The sequence below is a fragment of the Microcaecilia unicolor genome, chromosome 11 (genome assembly GCF_901765095.1).
Source record: "Microcaecilia unicolor chromosome 11, aMicUni1.1, whole genome shotgun sequence".
In the NCBI taxonomy this organism is placed as follows: Eukaryota; Metazoa; Chordata; class Amphibia; order Gymnophiona; family Siphonopidae; genus Microcaecilia; species Microcaecilia unicolor.
Genome location: NC_044041.1, coordinates 3,293,464 through 3,320,597, shown reverse-complemented (window position 1 = coordinate 3,320,597; position 27,134 = coordinate 3,293,464). Strand labels below are relative to the sequence as shown.

Genomic DNA, 27,134 nt, shown 5'->3' with positions numbered 1-27,134 from the left:
AGAAGGACCTATATGTAGTTCCAGGAAAGGGGAGCTCCTTGTGTGATGGGGGGAGGGAGGAGGAGGGGGAAGGGAGTGGGGATCCTTGCTATATGAAAAATAGTTTGTGGGGAGGAAGTGGCATCATCAGAGGGAGCTGGACACATGAGCTTCTTAGCTCTGTCAGGACGGAAAATAAATGTTGTATTTTCTCCACTCCAGACTGAGTAACATAAGTACATAAGCATCGCCATGCTGGGAGAGACCAAGGGTCGATCGAGCCCAGCACCCTGTCACCGACAGCATCCAAAAGAACAAGCAATTTGTCCCACCCATCCTAGAAATACTGTATTCCCTCGTCCATTCAATAACATTCTATGGCTTTTCTTCCAGGAAGCCGTCAAACCCTTTTTTGAAGTCCGCTAAGTTAACCTCCTTCACCACGTTTTCCGGCAGCGAATTCCAGAGTTTAACTACGCATTGAGTGAAGAAAATTTTCTTCGATTCGTTTTAAATTTACCACACTGCAGCTTCATCGCATGCCCCCTTGTCCTAGTATTTTTAGAAAGCGTAAACAGATGCTCCACATCGACCCGTTCCATTCCACTCATTATCTTATAGACCTCTGTCATATCTCCCCTCAGCCGCCTTTTCTCCAAGCTGAAGAGCCCCAGCCTCTTCAGCCTATCCTGATAGGGAAGTCGTCCCATCCCCTGTATCATCTCTGTCACCCTTCTCTGCACCTTTTCCAATTCCACTATTTGTTACTTACTCAACTGAGAGCGTCATGGCCACTCAAAAATGGATAAAAAAAATTTCAGTTTTCCCAGGAGGAAAATATCTGGCCTTCGCAAGTAAGCAAGCCACCTGCGGAGCTCTCTTAAGATGGCATCTGTGCGCACAGACTCCAAAGGAGGAGGATTCTGCGGTCAGCGCATCCGGCGAAGAGGAATTCACTAAACAGGATGTGACCCGATGGTTTAGAGCTCTCAAAAGTGAGATGAAAGCAGCGTGTGAGATACTCTGAGATCAGGGTGGTGATAAAGAAACAGGCTGCTGACTCCAACAGGTGGAGGACCGCGTGGAGGGGTTGGAAAGTGTTTAAGCCCACAAACAACAACTGACAATAGATTAGTTATTCCTCCTCCAAAGCTAGAAGGGAATCTACAGGGACCTCAGCGTTTTACTTTCTTGCACCAGCTCTGTGGAATTCACTGCCTCAGCCAATTCAACTGGACAGATCTTAACACTCTTTCGTTCTGCCCTAAAATCACATTTTTTTTCCAGTTGGCGTTTGACGCACCCTGAAACTCATTTTTGCCTTTGCTATTGGGTCTCTGCAGTGAGAAATATGGAAGATATATTTTACTTGAACTCATTTAAATGCTACTCATTTGAATGCCTGATATTATTTTACCTTGTGTGAATGGTTTGATTGATCTTTGAAGCAACTTTATTTACCTTGTGAGAATTTGTAGTGGACAGAATCCGTCCTATAATTTTATGGAGTTATTTTCCTGTTACGTTTGATTACTTTTTATATATTTATTTGTTAAATTTGTATCCCACATTTTCCCACCTATTTGCAGGCTCAATGTGGTTTACACAGTACCGTAAAGGCGATTGCCAAGTCCGGTATGGAAACAAATACAATTTGATGTTAGGGCGGGTAGGTTGGTATATTCAGGTACATAGGGATCGAGGGTAGGGAGGAATATATAGTGTCCAGTACAGTCTGAGGTTTTGCTGTGTTGCAGAGTTGATGCATCTAATTTATGTCGGTGGGGAATGCCTTTCTGAATAAGTAGGTCTTTAATGATCTCCTGAAGTTTAGATGGTCGTAGATTGTTTTCACAGACTTTGGCAGTGCATTCCACAGTTGTGTGCCTATGTAGGAGAAGTTGGATGCATGAGTTAGTTTGTATCTGAGTCCTTTGCAGCTTGGGTAGTGGAGATTCAAGTAGGTACGTGATGCTTTGGTTCAGTTTCTGGTTGGGAGATATTGAGGGGCATAATTGAACAAAAACGTCTATCTCCATGGGCGTTTATCTCCGAGAACGGGTCCGTGAAGGGGCGGACCGAACCGTATTTTCGAAAAAAATAGACGTCCATGTTTTATTCGACAATTTGTGAGCTGGGCGTTTTTGTTTTTCAGTGATAATGGAAAATGAAAGCGCCCAGCTCAAAAACGAATAAATCCAAGGCATTTGTTCGTGGGAGGGGCCAGGAGTCGTAGTGCACTGGTCCCCCTCACATGCCAGGACACCAACCGGGCACCCTAGGGGGCACTTTTACAAAAACAAAAAAAAGGTAAAAGAGCTCCCAGGTGCACAGCACCCTTCCCTTGTGTGTTGAGCCCCCCAAATTCCCCTCAAAACCCACTGCCCACAAGTCTACACCATTACTATAGCCCTAAGGGGTGAAGGGGGGCACCTACATGTGAGTACAGTGGGTTTGGGGGGTTGGACGACTAATAAGCATTAAGCAGCACAATTGTAACAGGTAGGGGGGGATGGGCCTGGGTCCACCTGCCTGAAGTCCACTGCACCCCCTAACAACTCCTCCAGTGACCTGCATACTGCTGCCAGGGAGGTGGGTATGACATTTGATGGTGAAAATAAAAAGTTGTGAAACATCATTTTTTGTGGTGGGAGGGGGTTAGTGACCACTGGGGGAGTCAGGGGAGGTCATCCCCGATTCCCTCTGGTGGTAATCTGGTCATTTAGGGCACTTTTTGGGGCCTTATTCGTGAAAAAACAGGGTCCAGGAAAAGTGCCCTAAATTCTAGCTACAAACGCATACTTTTTTTCCATTGTCGGCGAAAGGCGCCCATCTCTGTTCGGGTGATAACCACGCCCCAGTCCCGCCTTCACCACGCCTCCGACACGCCCCCATCAACTTTGTACGCTTCCGCGATGGAGTGCAGTTGAAAACGTCCAAAATCGGCTTTCCATTATACTGATTTATTCGTTTTTGTGAGATAAACGTCCATCTCCCGATTTGGGTCGAAATCTAGGCGTTTTTCTCTTTCAATTATAAGGTGGATTGTATATCGTTCCGACCTGCTCAGCAAATAGATACAGTATAGGAAAATGAATAAACTTTGGTGGCAGCACCAGGTCTTGCTGGATATTATAGAGGATCTGGAAAATCAGCCCTGCAGGAGTAACTTGCATTTTAAAGGGATACCAAAGGATGAGAGTCATGCAGAATTTTTACTAGAGGAGCCAGACACAGAGGCAGGCAATAAGGAAAGCCACAGTGCAAGGCTGGAGAGAGTTCATCGTAGTCTCTGACCACTCACGGATGCGAATACCATGTGTTATCATCACTCGTTTCCTTGCTTTCTTGGTGAACGGAGGAGGTGCTGAACAGACCTCGCCTCCAGAACCATCTTATTTGGAAGAACTCCAAGGTCGCTGTTTTTCAGGATCTTGCTAACTCTACTTCACAGAAACAGAAGGATTTGAGAGATGTCACAAAACGTTTTGCAAACCGCAGGACTTAAGATATCAATGACTATTCTCATTTGGATTATTGATCACAATTGCTGGTAAATCCAGGAAAGTGAAAGGCGTGACTGAAGCGTGGAAAGGTCTAGCCGACTTAAGATGTACCAGTCTTCCACACTCCGGCACGACTTCTATGCCTTGCCAAGAGAAAACAACCATTGGCAGAGGGTCTCAAGCACTAGGTCTAAAGTAGCCCTCCTTGGTTAACCTGAGTTCTTCAACGTGCAACGGTTTTCCATTTACTGCTATACAGGGAACACGGCTTGTTATGGTCAATTTGTTTTTGTTGAGGTCGGAATATGATAGCGGCCAATATGTTTCATTATGTTTGATGTTGCTGTTATTTTACTGTTTTTATGTGGGGCTCCAAAGCTGGGGATTTTGTAATAAAGATTACTCTGCTGTGGAGGGCCTCACAAGGGGGTTCCGGCTCCCTGCTGATGAGTACTTTTCTCCAGGAAGTGGAATGGCACCTAGGATGCAGTTCTAGCCAGGAGGGAGGAGGAGGAGGATAAGGTAGAGGATGGGAAGGGGAGTGGGTTGGAGGAGGCGGGAAGGACAAAGTCCAGGAATTGAGGGTGCGGGAGGGGGGAGAGATTACAACATTAAGATTGGTTCCTGGAATGATGGGTAGGGAGCTCAAATTGGTGCAGTGGGATGCTACTTTGTTATGGAAGACCCGTTTGCCTCAGCATGAGCAGCATCTGCTATGATGTAAGGTTTATGAAGTCTTATGCACACATTATGATAAGGAAGGGGGAGGGGAGGGGATTTGCCTACATTGGTCCACAAGAGATGCCCCTTTGTATGTCTTAGGGCAATGCGTAGCAGTTAGGTGATTAAACCAGGGGAAGGAAGTGACTTTGGTACATAAGAACATAAGAATAGCCATACTGGGTCAGACCACTGGTCCATCCTGCTTCCAACAGTAGCCAATCCATGTCACAAGTACCTGGCAGAAACACAATTAGTAGCAAAATTCTATCCTACCAATCCTGGGGCAAGCAGTGGCTTCCCTCATGTCCATCTCAATAACAGACTATGGACTTTACTTCCAGGAACTTGTCCAAACCTTTTTTAAACCCAGATATGCTAACCACTGTTACCACATCCTTTAGCAATGAGTTCCAGAGCTTAACTATTCTTTGAGTGAAAAAATATTTCCTCCTATTTTTTTTTAAAGTATTTCCATGTAGACCTCAATCAACTATGCACCTAATATTGGGGGAAAGGGGTTTTTCAGGGATCTTTTTCATCCGCTAACGGTACTCCTGATGTGACTAATGATCATTCGAAGGGGGAGGTAGGCATGGTGCGTCTCATAGGAAGGCTCTGTTGTCCCTTGAGAGAGGGTTGAAGTTGGTAGATTCTTGGCACCTACATCATCCTAATCTGAAGAATTATACTTTTTATCCCACTTTAGGGATACATATACACATATAGATTTATTGTGTTATCACAGAAAGTTTTGGGGACAACTCTGAGAAGCCCATATTGAAAATATTGAAACCTCTGACCATGTCCCTATTTGGATAGAGGTGGGTCCTTGGGAGGTGGGGAGGGATAGGAGTTTTTGGAGACTGAATGAGAATTAATTACGCGACAGTCATGTTTGTGAGGGAGTCATTCAACACTCTCTGCAGGACAATGATAATGGATCAGAAAATAACAGTTTTTTGTGGGATGCTTTGAAAGTGGTGGTGAGGGGTCATTTAACTCAATGGGGGACTCAAAAGAAGCACATAAGCACCGCCACGCTGGGAAAAGACCAAAGGTCCATCAAGCCCAGCACTCTGTCTCCGACAGCGGCCAATCCAGGCCCCAAGAACCTGGCAAAAACCCAAAATTTAATAACGATCAATGGACTTTTCTTTAAGGAATCTGTCCAGACCCCCCTTTAAACTCAGCAAGGCCAGCTGCCGTCACTACCTTCTCCGGCAATGAGTTCCAGAGTCTAACTATGCGCTGAGTAAAGAAAAACTTTCTCCGATTTGTTTTAAACCTACCACATTCTAATTTCATGTGATAAACATGTGTTAACTTTATGGGATCGCCTCTGTCGTTTTCGGAAAGTCACATATAGAGCCGTCCCAACCGGTTCTTCTAAAGGAATTAACTCAGAAATGGGCTGAATTAGGCAGGACACAGATTGAGAGGGTAGATTTTATGTGAAAACAACTTAAAACAAGTTTTTGCTTATGTTGGGACTGATGTCGGTGCTGGGCAAAATAGTGGAAACTATTATAAAGAATAAAATTACAGAACACGTAGACAGACATGGTTTAATGGGACAGAGTCAGCATGGGTTCAGCCAAGGGAAGTCTTGTGTCACCAATTTGCTTCATTTCTTTGAAGGTATGAATAAACATGTGGATAAAGGTGAGCCGGTTGATGTAGTGTATCTAGATTTTCAGAAAGCTTTTGATAAAGTTCCTCATTAGAGACCCCTGAGAAAATTAAAGAGTCATGGAATAGGAGGCAAGGTTCTGTTGTTGATTAAGAACTGGTAATTGGACAGAAAACAGAGGGTAGGGTTAGTGAATATTTTTCTCAATGGAGGAGGGTGAACAGTGGAATGCCACAGGGATCGGTAATGGAACCGGTGGTATTTAACATATTTATAAATGATATGGAAATCGGAATGACTAGTGAGATGATTAAATTTGCAGATGATGCAAAACTATTCAAGGTTGTTAAAACATGTGCGGACTGTGAAATATTGCAGGAAGATCTTAGGAAATTGGAAGAATAGGCGTTCAAGTGGCAGATGAAATTTAATATGGACAATTGCAAGGTGATGCACGTTGGAAAGAATAATCTGAATCATTTTTTATTTTATTTATTTATTGCATTTGTATCCCACATTATCCCACCTATTTGCAATGTGGCTTATAGAGTTTTGTTATGACATAATTATTACAGGATATACTACTACTACTACTACTTGACATTTCGAAAGCGCTACTAGGGTTACGCAGCGCTGTACAATTTAACATAGAAGGACAGTCCCTGCTCAAAGGAGCTTACAATCTAAAGGACAAATGTACAGTCAGTCAAATAGGGGCAGTCTAGATTTCCTGAAAGGTATAAAGGTTAGGTGCCGAAGGCAACATTGAAGAGGTGGGCTTTGAGCAAGGATTTGAAGATGGGTAGGGAGGGGGCTTGGCGTAAGGGCTCAGGAAGTTTATTCCAAGCATAGGGTGAGGCGAGGCAGAACGAGCGGAGCCTGGAGTTGGCGGTGGTGGAGAAGGGTACTGAGAGGAGGGATTTGTCCTGTGAGCGGAGGTTACGGGCGGGAACGTAAGGGGAAATGAGGGTAGAGAGGTAATGAGGGGCTGCAAATATATCAAATATAAAAAGATATCAAATATAATTGGTAGTATACAAAGATTAAGTAAAGGAAGAGAGAAGGAGGTGTTAGGGAGGATAGTATAGAGGTGGACTATCATAGCTGGGTGGATTCGTGGGGTAGTTTTGTAAGGCTATGGGTTCTCTTTGTAGGCCTTGTTGAAGAGATGTGTCTTCAAGGATTTGCGAAAATTCATTAATTCGTAAGTAGTTTTCAGGGCTGTAGGTAATGCATTCCACAACTGCGTGCTCATGTAAGAGAAGGTGGTGGAGTGTATCAGCTTGTATTTTAGTCCTTTACAGCTGGGGAAGTACAGATTGAGAAATCTGCAGGATGATCTTATGGCATTTCTGGGAGGCAGGTCCACGAGATTTAGCATGTAGATTGGGGCGTCTGCGTGAATGATTTTGTGTACCATCGTGCAGATCTTGAACGTAATGCGTTCCTTGAGTGGGAGCCAGTGAAGTTTCTCTCTTAGGGGTTTTGCACTCTCATATTTGGTTTTTCCAAATATGAGTCTGTTACCTGATGCTAAGGTCCACCTTGGGGGTCAGTACTCAAGAAAAGGATCTAGGTGTTGTTGTAGATAATACTCTGAAATTTTCTGCTCAGTGTACGGCTGCAGCCAAAAAAGCAAACAGGATGCTATGAATTATTCGGAAAGGGATGGTGAATAAGACTGAAAATACTATGCCGCCTTTGTATCACTCCATGGTGCAACCTCACCTTGAGTATTGCGTTCAGTTCTGGTCGCTGTATCTCAAAAAAGATATAGCGGAATTAGAAAAGGTTCAAAGAAGAGCGACTAAAATAATAAAGGGGATGGAACTCCTCCCATATGAGGAAAGGCTAAAGAGGTTGTATATCGTCGCTCTGCCCCCTCCTTTTTTTCTTTTCCCTGGTCCAGTGCATGATCTTGTAGCCTGGTTGACATAACTTGTTAATGGTTAGGTCTTCTTTGCAATGGAGCCATGTCTCAGTGTTGAACACTAGTCCAAGATCCTCCTCCTCTATCCAGTTCTTTAATATCTCTGTTTTGTTGATTACTGATCTTGCATTGGTGTATCCAATGGGGATGGGTTGGTAGCTGTTGTCATTTATTGTTACAGGAGTGATTTTTATCAGTTGGCGTTCGTTTTGACTCATGGAGTTGGAGTGTTTATTTTTGGTTCGTGGGTTTGTTTGAAATGTCGGTAGGGCAGTAGTTTGGGTTGTGTCAGCCAATATGTAGTTGGGTTGTTTGGGATCAGCAGTTAGTGCATTGTGTGGTTTACGGTAAGGGTGAACGATTATAGTGATTTTGTGCTCGTTCGTGTGGGTTAGTGCGGTTGTGTTCAGTATTATTTTTTAATTATTATTATTACACTTGTATCCCGCGCTTTCCCACTCAAAGCAGGTTCAATGCGGCTTACATAGTAATAGGGAATGCAGAATATTGTTAGAGAGAGTAAAAGTAGAATATATCAGAAAAATAGAATAGAAGAGATGAGTAGGGAGAGATAGGTAATGGAGAAGGGAGTAAATTGGGAAATATAGTTTGGGTCAACGTCTTTATCACATGGTTAAGTGCTAGGTAGATGGGTTCATGAAATTAGTCTGGGTCAGTATAAGTAAGAATGTAAGCAGCTGCCATATTAGTAAGGACTCTCCCATTGCATGTATTGTGATACTTGTGTTTTTTCTGTGTTCTTGGGTAATCTTCTTTGTGCGTCCAGTGATTATAGTTTCTGGGGAGTTCACAGTCTTGTTGCAGTATGTTCTGGACTCTCAGCTGTTCCCGTTCTCTTCCACGTTGTTTATCTCATGGATGCTCATTACAGTTGTCGGAACAAGGTCTGGTTTGCAAAGCCCATGCATTCAACATCGGCATTAACTGTGACAGAGGTAACGGACCTTTGCATCAAAAATCGGGAGGCAACCCTTGTGCTGTTGTTGCAATCAACACTTAAAGGGCCTTTTGTTGCCAGACTAGGAGCCTTAAATTGTTAGGGCCGGCAGCAAGAGCTGCTCAACCCTTTTCACTCACTCCTATTAACTTCAGGCAGAATGGGGATTCTTTAGCAAGTTTTCCAGCTCTAGCACATACGTTTTTGGGTTGACTCTCAGTTCGAGTCTCGATTTCAGTAGAACATGGGAAGCAGCAGTTCTCTCCAGCAAAGAATTTATCTAACAGCTCACAGTTAATTTTTTACCAACTCACAGTTAATTTTGAGCTACTCTTGTTCCCAGACACAATAAAGAGCGAAATTATGCTTAACTGATATTTAGCATTCCTTAAGTCATTGTTAGATTAATGAGATTATGCCATCCTACCATCAGAGTCACCGCCGCACTTCGATCATGTGTGCATGGGGACTCTTGGTGATCAATTCAGTTTGTCCTGGACGTGGGTCCAGTCGGATATTGTCCCCTTGGCTTCCCTTGATGTCTCTGGGTATCTTCTGAGCACTCCGATGGCTCTGCTATTCCTCAGGATTGGCCCTGTTAGCAGTGATTGCAGAGAAAACGTTTGATAGTGTCAACTGGATCTTCCTATGGCATGTCTTGCAAAAGGTGGGTCTGGGGGAATACTTTTGTTTGTGGATTCATAAGCTTTATGAATCACCTAAAGCTCGTATTAACATAAACGGGGGTTCTATAGAGGCTTTTCTCATTTGGCAGGGACTAGGCAGGGATGCCTCTTGTCCCCCTTGTTATTTGCCCTATCAAACCCTTAACCCAAAGGATTAGGGACAATGGGGATGTTAGGGGGTATCAGATGGGAGGTGGTGTGTCCAATAATCTTTGCCGATGGCGTTCTTTTCTATATCACCTCTCCAAAATTGACACTACCAATTATCTTACAGGAACAGCGGGACTATGGCCGTCTTGCTGGTTTCAATGTGAATTAACTTTTGAAGGGGAAAAGAAGGAGTTATTGCAACAATCCTTTCCTCTCAAATGGGCTATTGTGGGGATCCACTATTTAGGGGTGCATATCCCGAGACAATTATCCAGTTTATACCAGAGAAATTGTGGCGGGATTTTGCAACAGGATAGGGTGGATCTGGGTAAGGGAAAGGGTTTCTGGCTTTCTTGGCGGGGTCGCATTTCTTTATTGTACCTTATATTCAATAACTTTAATTTATTAAAAAATTGAAAGCTAAAAAAAAAAATGAAAAATAGTTTATAGGTTCCACCATAGAAAAAAGTTTGGGAATCACTGTGGAACAGGCAGACTCTTTGACCCAGGCATCAGTTCCTCAAGTCCTTTAGACCCCAGGCATCAGATAGGCAGCATCCATACAATAGACAAAGACATGTTAAGCAATTGGCCACAGTTCTTGGTTTCCTGATATCACACGTTGCCTCCCGTGCATGCCAGTATGTGAGCTGTTGATTGTACGGCCCTTGACATGATGCACGGCTTCCTGCATGCCCTCTGAGGTGACGCTGCCTCCTCCTTGTCCCCTGGACATGGCCTGCTCTCCACTTCCTCTGACATCATGTCTTCTGTGTCTCCCACAGCCTCTGCTTTTGGGGATCCCCACTTTCTGACCTTTGATAGAGCAAACTTCACTTTCAAAGGCAAAGGGGAATACACTCTGGTGACATCTGACTTCCAGTCCCTGACCATCCAAGGAAGGACACAGCCCCACACATTTGAAAATGGTAAGAGTGTGTCTGTGTCGGAGGAGTAGAGAGGTGGTGTGATTTCGGGTGGAGCAGCTCGAGATGGTGTTGGTCAGTGGCAGCTTTCACGAATCTCCAGCCAGGCTGCCCTACAAAATGAAGACCCGGGTCTGGAGGCAAGGAGGGGGTGGGCAGGGTTTTGGTTGGGCCCAGCATTACTTTGGAATGTGTGGGGGTGGGGGTATGCAGCCTTAGGGGTTGCTGCAGTGTGTGGAGGAGAGCCTGCTGTGTTGGGGAAGGTGTATCATGATGGAATTCCCTGTGGGAACCAGTCCATTCGCTTTGGGTCGCCCAACTCCAGTCACTGTGATAGTGCAGTATGTTTGCAAAGTCCAGTTCAGGGGCTATTAGGGTTTCACTTTGTCATGAAAATGCCATTAAGAGTAGGGTTACCATATGTCCGGATTTACCCGGACATGTCCTCTTTTTGAGGACATATCCGGGCAACCGGGCGGGTTTTGCCAATCTGCCCGTTTGTCCAGATTTCTGGACAAATGGGCAGGCTGGTGGGCGGACAAACGGGCAGATTGCTAGCCTCCCTTCCCCTTACTTACTACTGCCCTGGTGGTCTAGTGACCTCTTCCGCCTTTGGGGCAGGAAAGAGCCCCCTCTTTCCTGCCCGGAGCGCTGCCCTGCATGCATCCTTCCTGTTGCTGATCTCGGCGCCGATTCAAAATGGCCGCCGAGAGTTGACGTGACCTTGCGAGACTTCAACTCTCTGCGGCCATTTTGAATCAGTGCAGAGATCAGCAATGGGAAGGATACATGCAGGGCAGCGCTCTAGGCATGGACCAGTGCTCACATGAGAAGCTCCAGGGCTTTCCTCCTTCCCTTCCTGCTGAAGAATGATGAGCATAGGGAGACTGGTTGACCGGAGCTCTGGCCCATCATCCCTTCCTCACTCACAGCTAGTGCTTCTGGTCTGAGTAAACCAAAACATCACCGAAAGGTGAAGGTAAGGAAATCCCCCCCACGTACAGTACAAAAACCAGTACAAAAATGTAGGGGTGGACCAAGAAATCTCATCAGCCGAAGGTCAGTAGAAGTAACTTTATTTATATGACCCACGTGGTGTTGAATAAAGTTGCTTCTACTGACCTTCGGCTGATGAGATGTCTTGGTCCACCCCTACATTTTTGTACTGGTTTCTGGTCCGAGTAATACAGCTCTGTTTCTCTCTTCTACAGGAACTGTGGGCCCTGTGACTGGCTTCTCCGCTGTGGCCATGTCTGAGAATGGCTCTGCTGTGATTGAGGTGCGCAGTGTCCCTGGAACAACAGCTCTGGAGGTCCTCATGGATCAAGAAGTGATCAGCTTTGACGAACAGAGCTGGATAGATCTCAGAGGTGAGGCCACGATCTTCTGTCATAATGCCAAAATCCCTGAACAAAATGAACCTTCTCAAAACAACATAACATGAAGATGCTTGAGCTGCCCACCCTTACCTAATAGTAAATAATGTCAGATAAAGACCAGTTTGTCCAGATGAATTTCCTCCTCCACTAGGTAGGTAAACGTACAGAGTCCCACATCCTAACCAATAGCAGATGCCTCTCCTCCCCCACCATATCTTCCACCTGCCCTCACAACCCTTCCTACCATTGCTCTGCATACCTGCCCTCAGCATAGCCAAATCTGACTGAGGACTGGCCATCGTTACTACTACTGGTCAGGTCTTTGTAAACGTCCTCTGTGCTCACTCCACGGTTTCGCTAAATTCCGTTACCGTATCTGTTTCTGCTACTACCACTAGGGGGCCATGATGTGCATCCACCACCTTTTTCTGAGAAGAAATATGTTCCTGAATTGCTCCTCAGTCTGCCTTTTTCAAGTACCCAAATTGCATTGTACGCTGATACTCGCTGTTTACTAAAGGTTATGCTTTCTGATATTCTGCTAGACTGTGTCTACAGACGCTCACTGTGCCACTTTCTGTCCTGTGCAAAAATCAAGTCCCAACTCCGTTACTTCTGTTGTCTTTCAGTACTCTGTGTGTGTGTCTCTCTCATGCATCTTCTTTCATGTGAAACCCGCCATACGGTCAGTCTCTCACGTGTTCTCCCCCCTCTTCTCTTGCAGGGGTCTTCTTGTACTCTGAAATTGATCAGAACGTGACTGTTATGTTCCAGTCTGGAGCTGGAGTAGAAGTCAGAGGAAGAAATGGGATTCTGGCTCTTTCTGTGCTGCTGCCCGAGGAGTTCCTGAATCGGACACGGGGGCTCATGGGGGTGATGAATAACAACCCGGAGGATGATTTCAGCTTCACGAATGGCTCCGTGCTGCCAGCTGATGCCACCCCTGAGGAGTTATTCCGGCTGGGTGCTGACTGTAAGTTTTTTTATCAGTGTGTGCTCCTGCAGGCATTAGGGTCCTCTCAGTAGGGAGAAGGTGCATTGGAACAGTGTGAGGCCTGGATTCATTCCCTAAGGGAAGTGGCTTCAGGTATATGGAAACGAATCCAGGGAGGCAGAATAGGATCAGTTAAAAGGTGAAGGCAGGTGATGAGGGGAGGCAGAGATGCAGGGAGGTGGCAAGGTGGAGGAGCTCAGGAAGGTGGCATGGGGGAATATACAGATAGAGCAGAAGTAGCCCCTCAGCTAGAGGCAACATGGTGGGAAGCTCAGGCACTGGAAGGAAGAGCAGGGATGGGACTCAGGCACAAAGAGGTGAAAAGAACAGAAGCCCAGGCACAGAGAGGGAATAAGAACAGGAGATAGACATGAGGAAGTCATTGCTTGCCCTGGGATTGGTAGCATGGAATGTTGCTACTATTTGAGATTGTGAATGGAATGTTGCCATTCTTTGGGGTTCTACATGGAATGTTGCTACTATTTGAGATTCTGTTGCTACTGTTTGAGATTCTACATGGAATGTTGCTTCTATTTGAGATTATGTTGCTACTGTTTGAGATTCTGAATGGAATGCTGCCACTCTTTGGGATTCTACATGGAATGTTGCTACTAATTGGGTTTCTGCCAGGTACTTGTAACCTGGATTGGCCACTGTTGGAAACAAGATACTGGGCTAGATGGACCATTGGTCTGACCCAGTATAGCTATTCTTATGCTCAGGAGCCCAGGCACTGGAAGGAGGAGCAGGGATGAGACCCAGGCACAGTGAGATACCTGTGGATCCAGATGAGCTCGGAGTCAGCCGGGGGGGGGGGGGGGAGGAAGTAATGACTTTACTGGCCAATGGTACAGTGTGGTGCTGTACAACAAACAGAAATTTGGTGGAAAGGAACCAATATCAAGTGATCAGTCACTACATCAAGGTAAGATGCTCCAAAAGAAGCCTTTATTAGGACCCAACACGGTCCGTGTTTCGGCTAAAACATCTTCATCAGGAGTCTTGACAGGCACCTTATATAACGTACTCTCAATATAGATCCACAAGCAAACCTTGACAAGCGTCTTGTGTAACGAGCTGTCAATACAAATGCAAAGGCTTCTTTTGGAGCATCTTACCTTGATGTGGTGACTGATCACTTGATATTGGTTCCTTTCCACCAAATTTCTGTTTGTGTTCTGTTTCTGTGGAAGGTGTGAACCCCATCTGGCTGTGTGACAGTGGGGTGGTGTGACATATTTGTGCTGGGCACAGACAGGATGGTGCTAGTTGCAGAAAGCTGGAGGGTAGGTGTTGGCCATGCACAGGGACCTGGGGTCAATTTACAGCTCGGGTCTGTGGGGACTGTGAATACTGCCAAAACCATGCTTTCAGCTCCTGGGGGAAGGGTGCGGGAGTCATGCAATAGTGACACCTAGTGGAGAAATGTAGGAGCAATAATTGTATACTTCCAGAGGTTTGTGGTCTCTGGCTCTGGACTGGCACTGTAATGACTTGACTACTAGCGATGGAAGAGGATATGAGAAATCCTGGGGTGCCTGGGAATGAAGACTCCTGGCACCAGATCCTACAGAGAGCAGAAGGAAAATATAAGGAAGTGAGCAGTAACTGAGACCCTTTGTAAAGGGGCCAACTGGAAAACAAATTAAAGCTTTTATTAAATTAAGTTTCAAACAATAACAGTTAACATAAGTCTCTTACAAATTATAAATATTGCCAGGAAAAAAGTTTACATCATAGGAAATCCTAACAAAAGGAACAAAAACATTCCAATGTTACATCTTTCAGTCCCCAAATGAATTAGATAATGAGGGCAGTGATAGAAAATAACTAGGAATTATTCCAATATATCAAGAAGCAAAAGACTAGAAAACTGTGAGCAGCTTTCTCACATCTTAGATCCAGAGAAGACAAACACAGACCAGATCTTTGGAGGTCACCTGGAGGGGCACAATCGAACGGGGCGCCCAAGTTTTCCTGACAGCGTCCTCGCAGGACGTCCCGATGAAGGAGCAGGGATACCCGTATTATCGAAACAAGATAGGCATCCATCTTTCGTTTCGATAATACAGTTGGGGACGCCCAAATCTTGACATTTGGGTCGACCTTAGAGATGGTCGTCCCTGGTTTTCGGCGATAATGGAAACCGAGGACGCCCATCTCAGAAACGAACAATTGCAAGCCCTTTGGTCATGGGAGGAGCCAGCACTCGTAGTGCACTGGTCCCCCTGACATGCCAGGACACCAACTGGGCACCCTAGGGGGCATTGCAGTGGACTTCAGAAATTGCTCCCAGGTGCATAGCTCCCTTACCTTGGGTGCTGAGCCCCCCCAAAACCCACTCCCAACAACTGTACAACGTTACCATAGACCTAAGGGGTGAAGGGGGCACCTACATGTGGGTACAGTGGGTTTCTGGTGGGTTTTGAACGGCTCACATTTACCACCACAAGTGTAACAGGTGGGGGGTGGGCATGGGTCCGCCTGCCTGAAGTGCACTGCAGTACCCACTAAAACTGCTCCAGGGACCTGCATGCTGTCATGGAGCTGGGTATGATATTTGAGGCTGGAATAGGGGCTGGCAAAAAATATTTAAAAAGTTTATTTTTAGGGAGGGGGAGGTTAGTGACCACTGGAGGAGTCAGGGGAGGTCATCCCCAATTCCCTCTGGTGGTCATCTGGTCAGTTTGGGCACCTTTTTGAGGCTTGGTCGCAAGAAAAAATGGACCAAGTAAAGTCGGCTAAGTGCTCATCAGGGACACCCTTCTTTTTTTCCATTATCAGCCAAGGACACCCATGTGTTAAGCACGCTCCAGTCCCGTCTTCGCTAAGCTTCCGACACGCCCCCGGGAACTTTGGTCGTCCCCGCAACGGAAAGCAGTTGAGGGCGCCCAAAATCGGCTTTCAATTATGCCGATTTGGGCGACCCTGGGAGAAGGACGCTCATCTCCCGATTTGTGTCGAAAGATGAGCGCCCTTCTCTTTCGAAAATAAGCCTGCTGGTAACTGGACATTGTGAAACAACGCTAATATCTAACTTCACGCTTGTAAATATGAAACAAAAATCTCTTCTTATGTAGCTGCTGACGTCTGGAGATGTCAGAAAATAAATTTATTTATTTATTGCATTTGTACCCCACATTATCCCACCTATTTGCAGGCTCAATGTGGCTTACAGAGTGTTGTTATGACATAGTCATGACTGAATCTTAGATACAATCAGTAATAATCAGAAGATGTATGAGGGAGTAGAGAAGTAGGTGTTAGATAGGGTGGTTAAGAGGTGTATTTCAATACTTGAGTGGGATGGGTAGTGAATTGAGTTGTTAAGGGTTCTTTTTGTAGGCTTTGTTGAAGAGATGTGTCTTCAAAGATTTGCAAAAGTTGGTTAGATTGTCCATGGTTTTCAAGGCTGTGGGTAGTGCGTTCCATAGCTGTGTACTTCTGTACGAGAAGGTAGTGGCGTATGCCTGCTTATATTTAAGTCCTTTACAGCTGGGGAAGTTCAGATTGAGGAATTTGCGGGCTGATCTTTTGGCATTTCCTTAAAGAGAGAAAACTTTTTTCCATCTGTTAAATAATACCTTAACGTTATCAGGGCAATGGTATAATGGTATCAGGATAATGGTGTAAGTGGGCGCCTGCAGTCATGTACTTCCTGCGTGTGGAATCACCGCAAACATTGGCGCTTCCGTGCATAAGAACGCTACTTGTTCTTCTGTAATGCAGCGCGTACTTACTTTAGCGTGTAATTGTGAGAGACGTACCCATGGGAGGGGCCACGCTGTGTTCTCAAATCACACACATAACTTATAGAACAGCGGTTTTCAACCCAGTCCTCAGGGGTCACCTGGCCAGTCGGGTTTTCAGAATATCCACAATGAATGTGCATGAATTAGAGTTGCAAAACCTCCCCCAGAGACAAAACTTTTAGGGAGTTAATCTCAAACTATCATCATTACAAATCTCCCATGTACTACTACTACTACTACTTATCATTTCTAAAGCGCTACTAGACGTACGCAGCGCTGTACACTAGAATTATTATACCATAACCTCAGCGGTGCCACTCACTGATACATATTTTAGTTCAGCAAGAATTAGACACCCACCTCTTCATTGGTATATGGTAAAGTTTTTTACTATCAAATTGTTTTTCTTTTTTATTATGGTTTATATCAAAATGTTATCAACTATAATCCATTCTCATCAATTTATTAAATGTTTAAAGTTCAATACTCATCTTAAAGATGCGTTTACTGCAGGGGGGGGGGGGGGGTTGTAATCAAATATTGTATTCAATTCTGGTCGCCGCATCTCAAAAAAGATGTAGTGGAATTAGAAAAGGTGCAGAGAAGGGCAACAAAAATGATAAAGGGGATGGGACGACTTCCCTATGAGTAAAGGCTGAAGGGCTCTTCAGCTTGGAGAAAAGGCGGCTGAGGGGAGATATGATAGAGGTTTATAAAATAAGCAGTGTCATTAGTGTGGTGTCGTGTGGTCTACTAGGTTGAACGCAGTTGGCATGTCAAATTGTAGTAGTAATATGTTTTGTCCTTGGCATATTATGCTTCTGAATTTTGTTATTAGGGTGGTTATGACCATCTCAGTGCTGTGTTGTGGTCTGAAACCCGATTGGGATCTATGAAGAATTGAGAATTTGGTCAAGTATTCCATTAGTTGCTGTGTTACTAGACCTTCCATTGTTTTGGTCAGTAGTGGTATTGAGGCTACTGGTCTTGCTGGTAGAGTTTTTGGGGCTAGGTGTGAGTACTATGTTGCCTTTGTCTGTTTGAAATTGACCTCTTTCAAACATGTATGTGATGTGTTTGGTGAGGTACTCGATGACCCAGTCTGGTGGGGTTTTTATCATTTGTCAGGTAGGAAGTATGCATGCACGTATTTTGTCAATAGTGTCTTTAATGTGTCTATTTGGGGTGGTTTGAATGTGGTCCATATTCTGTCTGCTGTGGTGTAGTTGTCGTTTGTTTCACAGTCATGTGGTCTTTATTTCTGGTTTTGCAAGGTTTCTTCTTCTGTTTGTTATTTTGTTTTCAAAGTATTGTTCAAGCTCATCTGCAATTGGTGGTGTTTCAGTTGTCGTCAATATCTTCTGAGTTTTCAGTAGTTTGTTCATGAGTTTGAATATTTTTTTCGTATTGGTCTGGTCGAGGTTCGTATATGTACTGTAGTGTTCTGCTTTCTTTATGCTGTTTGTGTGTGTTCTTATGGCTTTTCTCCATATGGTTTTGTTTTTGATCCATGCTCTTTCAAGTTTCCTACAGACTTGCTTCATGTGCAGTAGTTTGTCATTAAACCAGGGATGTGGTTGTTTTGTGGTTTTTGTTTTGAGTGGTGCTGTTTTGTTTAGTGTGTTTTCACTTGTTTTGTCCTGGTTTCTCAAGAAGTGTTTATCCTCTGGTGGTATGTCATTGAGTTCATTTATTGTGTGGTTGTCTACTTTTCCTCTGGTTGTGAAAGTGTGTTGGGTTCTTGACTCTCTTTTCTTGCCATTTTATTTCCATTGTAATGTGAAAGTGAGCTTGCAGTGGTCTGACCATGATGTACCTCTTCCCATGTGTGGTTTGTGAATATGTGGTGGTTACTCGTTGAGAATCTGTGGGCTAGTATGTCTAATTGGTGTCTTTTTGTGTGCGATGAGCAGTGGCGTTCCTAGGGGGGGCAGTGGGTGCGGTCTGCCCGGGTGCACACTGCTGGGCAGGTGCCACGCGCGCCTGTCCTTCATTCGTTCCATGCTCCCTCTGCCCCGGAACAGGAAGTAACCTGTTTCGGGGCAGAGGGAGCATGGAACGAACGAAGGACAGGCACGCGCGGCACCCCCCCCCCCCCCAGCAGCGTGCACCCGGGGGGTTCTTTCATGGGGGGGGTGTCCTTTCGCCAGGGGGGTCGCGCTGCACCCAGGGGGCGATCTGCCCCAGGTGTCAGCCCCCCTAGGAACGCCACTGGCGATGAGACTCCTTGTGCTGTGGTGAAGTTCCATTGGTTCACGAAGTTCATTAGTGTTCTGATGTTTGTGTAATTTTGTTTTTCTAGGTGCAGGTTTATGACACCTATTAATAGGACATTTGGGACATTGGTGCAGATGTTTGATACGAAGTCCATGTAATTATGTTGGGCATTTGTCCAGCTTCCTGGAGGGCGGTAGAATAATGTGATGCAGAGTTGGTCAGTTAGTGTCTTGTCGGTGATTTTGCATGCCAGGATTTTGATTGTTGAGGATGTGTGTTTAGAGACAGGTTCTGCTGTGGAGGAGGATTTGTACATTATTGCAACACCTTCTCCCCTCCTTTTGGTTCTGTTAATAATATGTATTATTTTGTATCCTGGTGGGAATAGGTCTAGCAGTGCAGGGTCGTATTCGAGGTGCAGCCATGTTTCAGTTATAAGCAGTAGTCCGAGTTGTTCCGTTTCTATCCAGTCTCTTAGTATTGTTGTCTTACTGCCGATCTCGCATTTATGTAACCTGTTTGTATCGGGGCATACGTGTCATGTTTAAAGTTGGGTTTTTTTTTAACAGTTTGTAGTTGTCTGTGTTGTCTGCCTGTTTTGCTCTTGTTGTTTTGTTGGGTGGTGTTCTTGTTTGGTTTCATGTTGCTGGTTGTTTTTGGCCTCTGCATTGTTGTTTAGGTGGCGATTGGGCTCTTCCAGTAGTTGGAGTGGTCATCTTCTTCCTGTGATGTATACTGGGGTTGTGTTCCATTTGGTTGACGTTATTGCTGATATCCCCATTATCCACATTGTTACTGTATAGTAGAAGATCCAAATCCTTAGGTTGACCATTTTTGGGAGTTACTTCTGGCTTGGGGTGTTTGTGTGTGAATATGTGTGTGTTTGGGCTCTGAGGTTCTTGTGTTTGTGTGTTGCATGGGGCTGGTGGTTGTTGTTTTTTTCCAGGGGATTTGCCTGCTTCAGTGAATGATCAGATAGAAGAAAGGTAGCTAGTATATAAAAACAAAACCCGCAGCAGTGAAAAATGTCCTTCAGTAATGGTCACGTCTAAAGGATAAATGAGCAGTGGAAGTTCGATGTGTTATAGAGTAGTTGCTGGCTTCTGTCAATAGAATTACCCTTCTCCTAGTCTCCTCCACCCTTGTCACTCTTCTCTTTGCGTTTTATTTCAGAACTACTTCCCTTGGGTTGGGCTTCCTCTCACCCAGGGACCTCCTAGTAACTCCACCCAGTGACTCCCTACAGGGACTTACTCTTCTTAGTAATCCCAAACTAACAGGGGATTACACACAGTTTATTACTGGCACATTGGTGCAGAAGTGCTAAGAGCAGAGCAAACCTCCTTGGGCAAGCAGGAGGGAGGGAGAGACACTGCAACTGCAAGGGGGAGGAAAGGGGAAAAATACTGGACCTGTGGGCGAGAGGGAGGGAGAGAGAGAGTTGCTTGACCCAGGGAAGGAGATCTAAGAGCTGTTCTGCTGGACTGGGGTGGGGGGAGAGGAAGGGTGGGACAGAAACAGGAAGAGGTGCTGGATGGGAAGGGGGAGGGATAGATGCTAGACCAGCTGGGGAGGGGGGGAAGAGAGAGAGATAGACACTGTGGGCAGGGTAGAGAGGAGGAGAGATACTGGAGACCCAGAAGGGAGTCATACTGAATTGAGGGGGGGGGGGGGGAAAGAGAGAGATACTGGCCTCAGGGTGGGGGTGTGGAAAGAAGGGAAGAGAAAAGGAAGGAGCAGGGACAGAGAAGAGATGCTGGACGTGGAATGAGCATAGGGACAGGGAGACAGTAAAGAGATGCTAGGTATGGAGGGAGAAAGAATAGAGACACAGAGGGGGGGAGTAGCCTAAAGGTTAGTGCAGTGGCCTGAGAACAGAGGAAACTGGATTCAAGTCCCACTCTGTGCAACTCACTTAACTCTTCACTGCCCCAGGTACAAAATAAGTACCTGTATATAATATGCAAACTGATTTTGATTGTAAACCACAGAAAGATGGAACATCAAATCCCATTTATGGTTTTTAGTTTATTCAGATTTGTTGACTCACCTTTGTACAATACAATCAAATCATAGAAAAGAAAGGACAGCAAATCATTCATACAAGAAAACAATCATACTTGCTGGCAGTGAACAGCAGTGTCTCATGTTTGTATTCATATTTGTGTTCCCTTTGGCATTCGATACATATTTAATATCTAAATTAAATCAAAGGTATTATCTTCAACTAATTTGCTGACCTTTCTTGCTGCACGTTGCCAGACGATTATAGGATGAAGCCCCACCCCCGGCCCCAAGCAGCTGAGCCTCCGACCTCTTTCGGTGCATTCTTCTTAAACTGTTTTTTTAAACTTTTGCTTCTCCAGGGGCTGTAACAAATGAAACCTCTCTCTTTACCTATGACTCGGAGTTTCTGCTGAAAAACTACTTTTTGAAGCATGACCCCAGCTTTGTGCCAGAGTTTGAGCCCCAGGAGGACCCCAACGATCCGCTGATGGCAACAATGCAAGCAGTATGTCAATCTGACCCTTTCTGCCATTTTGACGTTCTGACCACCAGGAACATCTCGGTGGGAAATGCCACGAAGGCCTCTCATCAGTGCCATCAGAAGATGGTGGAAAGTTTGGAGCCAGGTAAGAAACGGAGCTGAGGAGGTAATAATCAGAAAGCAGGGGTGAAAACCATGGTAAAGATATCCTCAGCCAAATGAGCACCCCCCCCCCCCCCATGAGACGCAGAAGTATCTGAGATAATTTACTGATGGTTACCCAATCATGCAGGGATTAGAACTCAGGTTTGTTGTTCCAGTGAAACTTGCCAGGCCCTAACACCTTATGGGAATCCACCTCCGCTGGCCCAGAGTTGAAGGAAAAACACACCTCTCCAAGGCAGGATGGTGGTTCTGTGCCTGGCCAAGGTCTTCATGAGCTGCATAGATTTCCTCTTCAAAGAAAGGTGTGGAAGGATATCTCAGAGCTTATAGGTACATGCCATCTTGGTAATCATGTTGAGTCTGCTTCTGAATACCTCTTCCACCCACTTCCTTGAGTGAAGGAACACTGGGTATTCAGAGAGAGAGGCTCAAGGACTGGAGAGTGGAGTAGGAGGAAGAAGATCTGGAAGGCAACATTGGTGGAGGGTATTAGAAGAGTAGGGAGGGGAACAACAGTAGGGGGGGGGTTGAGGAGGGAAAGGGGTTGGTAGTGACACAATATTTGGAGAAAAAGGGATGGATGAGGCCAGGGTTAAGAAGAGAAGGTCCAGAATCAGGAAGTCACTTCATACAACATGTCAGAACATGGCATTACCCTTTCACCTTTCGATCCCATAGTTTGTAATTAGAGCAATGACTCTTGTCCACTCTCGGTGTCCAGCAGTCTGATCCTACTTTATGCCTGAACAGTTGATAAGAGGAATCCATTTTCTGTCCTCAGTGGTTTCCTGTGGTTGGATTTCTGCCCCCAAAAATGGGAGAAAGGAAGGCACGAGGTACCTCTCAGGCTCCACTGTCCACTTCAGCTGTGATCAAGGCTACAGGCTCGCAGGATCGGCAGAACGGACATGTTATCCCAGTGGGGAGTGGTCAGGAGAGCCAGCCCAGTGTGTCTCAGGTAAGTACCCTGTACCACTCCTCAGAAATTCCCCACCCCCCAAGACTACCCTCTTCTAATTGCCCTACCACCTGACAAACTGATCCAACCTCCAAAAACTATCCCCACAACTGCACCACCAGCAAAACATACCCTCCCCCCCCCCCCCCCACAACTGACCCACCACCCCACAACTGCCCAATTTGCAGGTAGTGGGACAGTTTTGGAGGGAGGTTTGGGAACGTGGGCAGTTAGTGAGATGTTGGGTCAGTTGTGGGGGGGGGGGGGTAAGGCAGTAACATGGGTGTAGTTCATTGGGGTGGGGCAGTTTGCAGAGATAGTTTAAGGGGGCTGAATAAGTAGGGCAGTTGCAAGGGGTTACTTTTTAGTGGTGGGGTATTTTGCGAGATGAGGGTATTTTGGGGAGTATAGGCAGTTGCAGGGTAGTTTTTGGTGGTGGGGCAGTTTGCAGGGGGTAGAATAGTTCTGAGGGTTAATTTCTGGGGTTGTAGGACAGTTGTAGAAATAGTTGTAGCCAGCAAATGTGAGAAGCAGCAAAGTCTGAAAGAGAATCAGGTGGTCAAGGAAAGTGGTAAAGAATTGGTAAATCTGGAACTGGATTTCTGAAACTACCTTCAGCACCAAATGTTTATGAGTACTGAAGTGCTATTACTACTGCTCCGCCCAGGGGTGTGCTGGTAAATTTTTAACAACAGGCTCTTTCTCCGGACGTAGCCAGCTCTGCAGTTGGAAGGGCCGGGGGTGGGGTGGGGTGGGGGAGCAACACTTGTCTCTCCTCCCTCCCTTCGTGCGGGCACGCTAGGCATACCTTTGCTGGCAGCCAATAAATGGACTTCCACCACTCCCAACGTCTTGCTCTGAGCAGCATGCTGGAACTTCTCACACATGCTCAAGAAGTCCCAGCCTGCTGCCCAGAGCTGGAAACAAGGAGCGGGGAGCAGCAGCAGTCTATTTACTTGGCTGGCAGGGCTCAGCATCCCCACCAGTAAAGTAAAAGATAATTCAGCAGGGGGCCCAAGCCCACATTTTGGGAGCCAGTTGTTAACATAGACATGGAGGGCCCTACTTTAACAACCGGCTCCCAAAATTCTTAAAAAGTTAACAACCGGCTCTTGCGAGCCTGTGAGAGCCTGCTCCAGCACACCACTGGCTCCGTCTCTCTCTAAACCTGCTGACACAGCAGCAACATCAGCCTGAGATCCCTCATGTGCACTGACTCTCTTTGATCCTGGAGGGCCTGTTCTCACATAAGGACTTGCAGGCCTTCTACTGACGGAAAATGTGGCACTGTGACAGCAAGGTGAAGGGGGGATGAAGGGGGTGTTTCAGGTCCCTCTCCCTCCCCACGATTATTTCTGGCAGTGGGAGCTCCCCCTTGCCTGTGGGGGCCCATATTTTAAATACAGCCCTGGGTACACCTGTCTGTCTGTCTTGACATTGGTTTTTGTGTTCTCTGTAGTGATGGATTTTCAGGTTGGAAGCTCCAAAGAGGAGATACAGCAGCTCATCAAGGGCAGCAGGCCCTACCCCCTGGTGAGAGGCAGCAGACGGCCAGTGGACCCCTACTAGGAAGCTGAAAGGGAGGCAGGGCTGAGCGCTGGTCCTGGTCCATTTTTTAAAATCAGGACCTCTCCTTGTACTCGTAAATACTTGTGTTATGTGTGAGGCCCAGAGCTGTGATTTATACATGCCTGACCCACAGATTTTCTTCTTCCTGACCTTACACGAAGGGCAGGGTCTCTGAGGCTCTTAAACTTTGAGGCCACTAGTCAGTAGACAGAGACTGAACCCTGCAGATAGCAAAGCCTGTGTGTATTTTGTTAATCCCATACACGAGTGCCATCTTGCTTGAAAGGGTCTTGTCCTGCTGAAGCTGCTAGATTCAACCAGATTAGCCGGAGGGCTGTCGGACAGTGTGGCCTTGTCACGTCCTTGTCCTCTCTGAAAGGTGTCCTTCCCAGACGCTGCTATTACGCTACTGGTCCTAGACAGGTTCCCAGCCTTCTACACTGGAAGGCCAGAGCGATGACCATAAAGTTCTTACTTTCAGGACCACAATAACACATCATTGCAAATACCACTTTTGGTTAATTTAGGGAAAAAGGTAAAATGGAAACAGAAAACAGTCCCCCCCACCCCCAATATTCAAACCATTTAACCAGCCAGACACGGCCGTTGACCAATTAAATAGTTTATCAGCACCTAATATTCAACTGGAGATAACCAGCTATCTCTGCTGAATATTGCCAGCGAAAACAGCGATATCATGCGACTTATCCGGTTGGGAGCTGAATATCGGCACCTAAACGGATAAGTTTAATGGTCAACTAGGACCACATAGGTAGCTGGCCTATCTTTAACTACTAACCATTGAATATCGGCATAACCGGCTAACTTTTTAGCGGTTAGAAAAACTCCAATTATTCAATGCCGACATTGAATATTCAGGTTTAACACCGGTGGCAGACGGCAAAAGTATTGCCCATCACCGGCTTAATATCGGATCCATTCTTAATAGTGCTTGGATGATATCGACGATCATTCCAGTCTTCCTTTGATGTCACTAGCCCCTTTCAAGGCAGGGGGCGCCGTGTGCCGGGGTTGTTTGTAATGATATGAACCAGTGGTTTATGACATGTCTCAATCGCACAGTTGTATATTGACTGCTGGAACCTGGTCCAGCAATTGCAGTTCTCTGTTTTCATGCCCGAGAGGAGCTGTCCGTTTGCACTTGAGTCGCCGATGATCAGCCGTGAGCCTGCGAAAGAGTCAGAGCTGTGGAGGGGTAAAAGTCACCTGAGCCACCCAGTTTTTTATTATCAGCTTCTCACTGACACCTGCTCATACACTTTGCCGCATGTACGCCAAATACTTTTCTTGCATGAAGAAAGGTGTTCTCACTCGCCACCAATCTCTCTGTAATTCCTCGTTTTCATTTTCCACTGTATTATCATAAATGCCCAAAGAGTCCTTCCATCTCATAAGGACATAAGCTTTGCGTACTGGGACAGGCCGAAGGTTGGATATCCTATATCCAACAAGGGCCAAACCAGGTGAGAAGTACCTGCCAAGATCCCAAAAAGAGTAGAACAGATTTCATGATGCTTATTCCAGGAATAAGCAGTGGATTTTCCTAAGTCCATCTTAATAATGGCTTATGGACTTTTCTTGTAGGAACGTTTCCAACCCTTTTTTAAAACCCTGCTAAGCTAACTGCTTTTACCACATTCTCCGGCAATGAATCCCAGAGTTTAATTGTGTGTCTGTTTTGTTCCACTGACCTACATGCCCATAAGACTGCTTCATTTTTTACCCAGCTAAAAGTACATACCTTTTGCTGTGTACAGTAGGGAAATGTTTAGAAAACTGCTCTCAGACCTGTTTTTATGGAGAAGGACCATATCCACCATTCTCCAGTCCTCTGGGATCATTACTGACAGTAGAGAAGCAAATCTCCCATTATTATTATATGGGAATTGTATTTGCTTTTCTCATTTCTGTTAATAAATCATGCCTTCTCTTTATTCTGTAGGTGTAGCCCAATAGATCAGATTCACTTCTCAATTAGTTGTTAAACAAAACATACCATGAATCAAAAACACTCAGGTAGACCACCGCAAATATGTCTGTCAAAATGAGAGGAAAAGCCTCATACTACATGGCTCAACACAGTATTTTGACCGAACTTGTTGCCTAACAACAAAAAATTTGCCAGCTTTACAGAAGTGGCGTAGCCAAGGGTGGGCTGGGGTGGGTCCAGGCCCACCCACTTTAGGTTCAGGCCCACCAAGTAGCAGCACACCTATAATGTGGCTGGCAGGGACCCCAAGCCCCACCAGCTAAAAACTCCCAACAACTTTTTGCTGCCGGTGAAAATCTGGTATTTAAAAGGTATACGGGGGAGAGGGGATGTTTGAAAGACCATATGGTATGCAGGCAAAGAGAGGGAGAAACCAAATCACCCACCTTGGGTCCAGGCCCACCCAAACTTGGGTGTCTGGCTACGCCCCTGTCTCGAGGGTGAAATAGTGAGGACTCTTGAAGCCTGAGCGAAACAGGTCCGTCGAGCAGCATCGGAACAGTTTGCATCGTACAATTCAATACAATCTTGTATCAATGAACACAAGCACAGATAAGTGAATATTGATTCAATTTATAACATTGCCGAAGATTTTTTGTTATTGAATAAGAATTCATGAGAGGTTTTTGAGCCTATGATTACTTTTTCTCCGAGGGGCTCTAATTTTTTGTTGTTACGCAACAAGTCCGGTCAAAGTACTGTGTTGAGCCACGGTAGTATGAGGCTTTTCCTCTCATTTTGACAGACATATTTGCGGTGGTCTACCTGAGTGTTTTTGATTCATGGTGTGTTCTCTTTATTCTGACCAGGTGCACCAAGAAGCACCATAGCCCTGAAGTCCTGCGGGAATACAAAGCTATTATGCGGTATTATTCAGCAGCATGTCAACAGGCTAAGCGTTTCCTTCTACTCAAAGTTGATTCCAGGAATCCAGCTAGAGAGCTTTTTCAGGTTGTGTCACGCTTGACGACTCTACCATTCCCTAGCTTCCTTTGATCTTTCTCCTTCTAGCAGGTTAAAAATCCACCATCAAGGGTCTCCCAAAGTCCTAATTCTGTCTCGATTCTATCTGCCTGGAAGAGAGTTCTTGTTAGGCCCTTACTTAAAAATCCT

The 27,134-nt window shown here is 45.7% G+C and overlaps 1 protein-coding gene across 1 annotated transcript in view; it reads left to right on the top strand.

Moving 5' to 3' along the window:
- The window catches only part of SUSD2 (sushi domain containing 2), a gene marked incomplete in the record, with an annotated part of 210,235 nt that overhangs the window by 98,911 nt on the left and 84,190 nt on the right, over window positions 1-27,134 (top strand). The window contains 5 exon segments of the mRNA XM_030220275.1: window positions 10,348-10,491; window positions 11,700-11,858; window positions 12,592-12,840; window positions 21,197-21,463; window positions 22,265-22,441. Of these exon segments, the coding sequence (XP_030076135.1) occupies window positions 10,348-10,491; window positions 11,700-11,858; window positions 12,592-12,840; window positions 21,197-21,463; window positions 22,265-22,441 (996 nt within the window).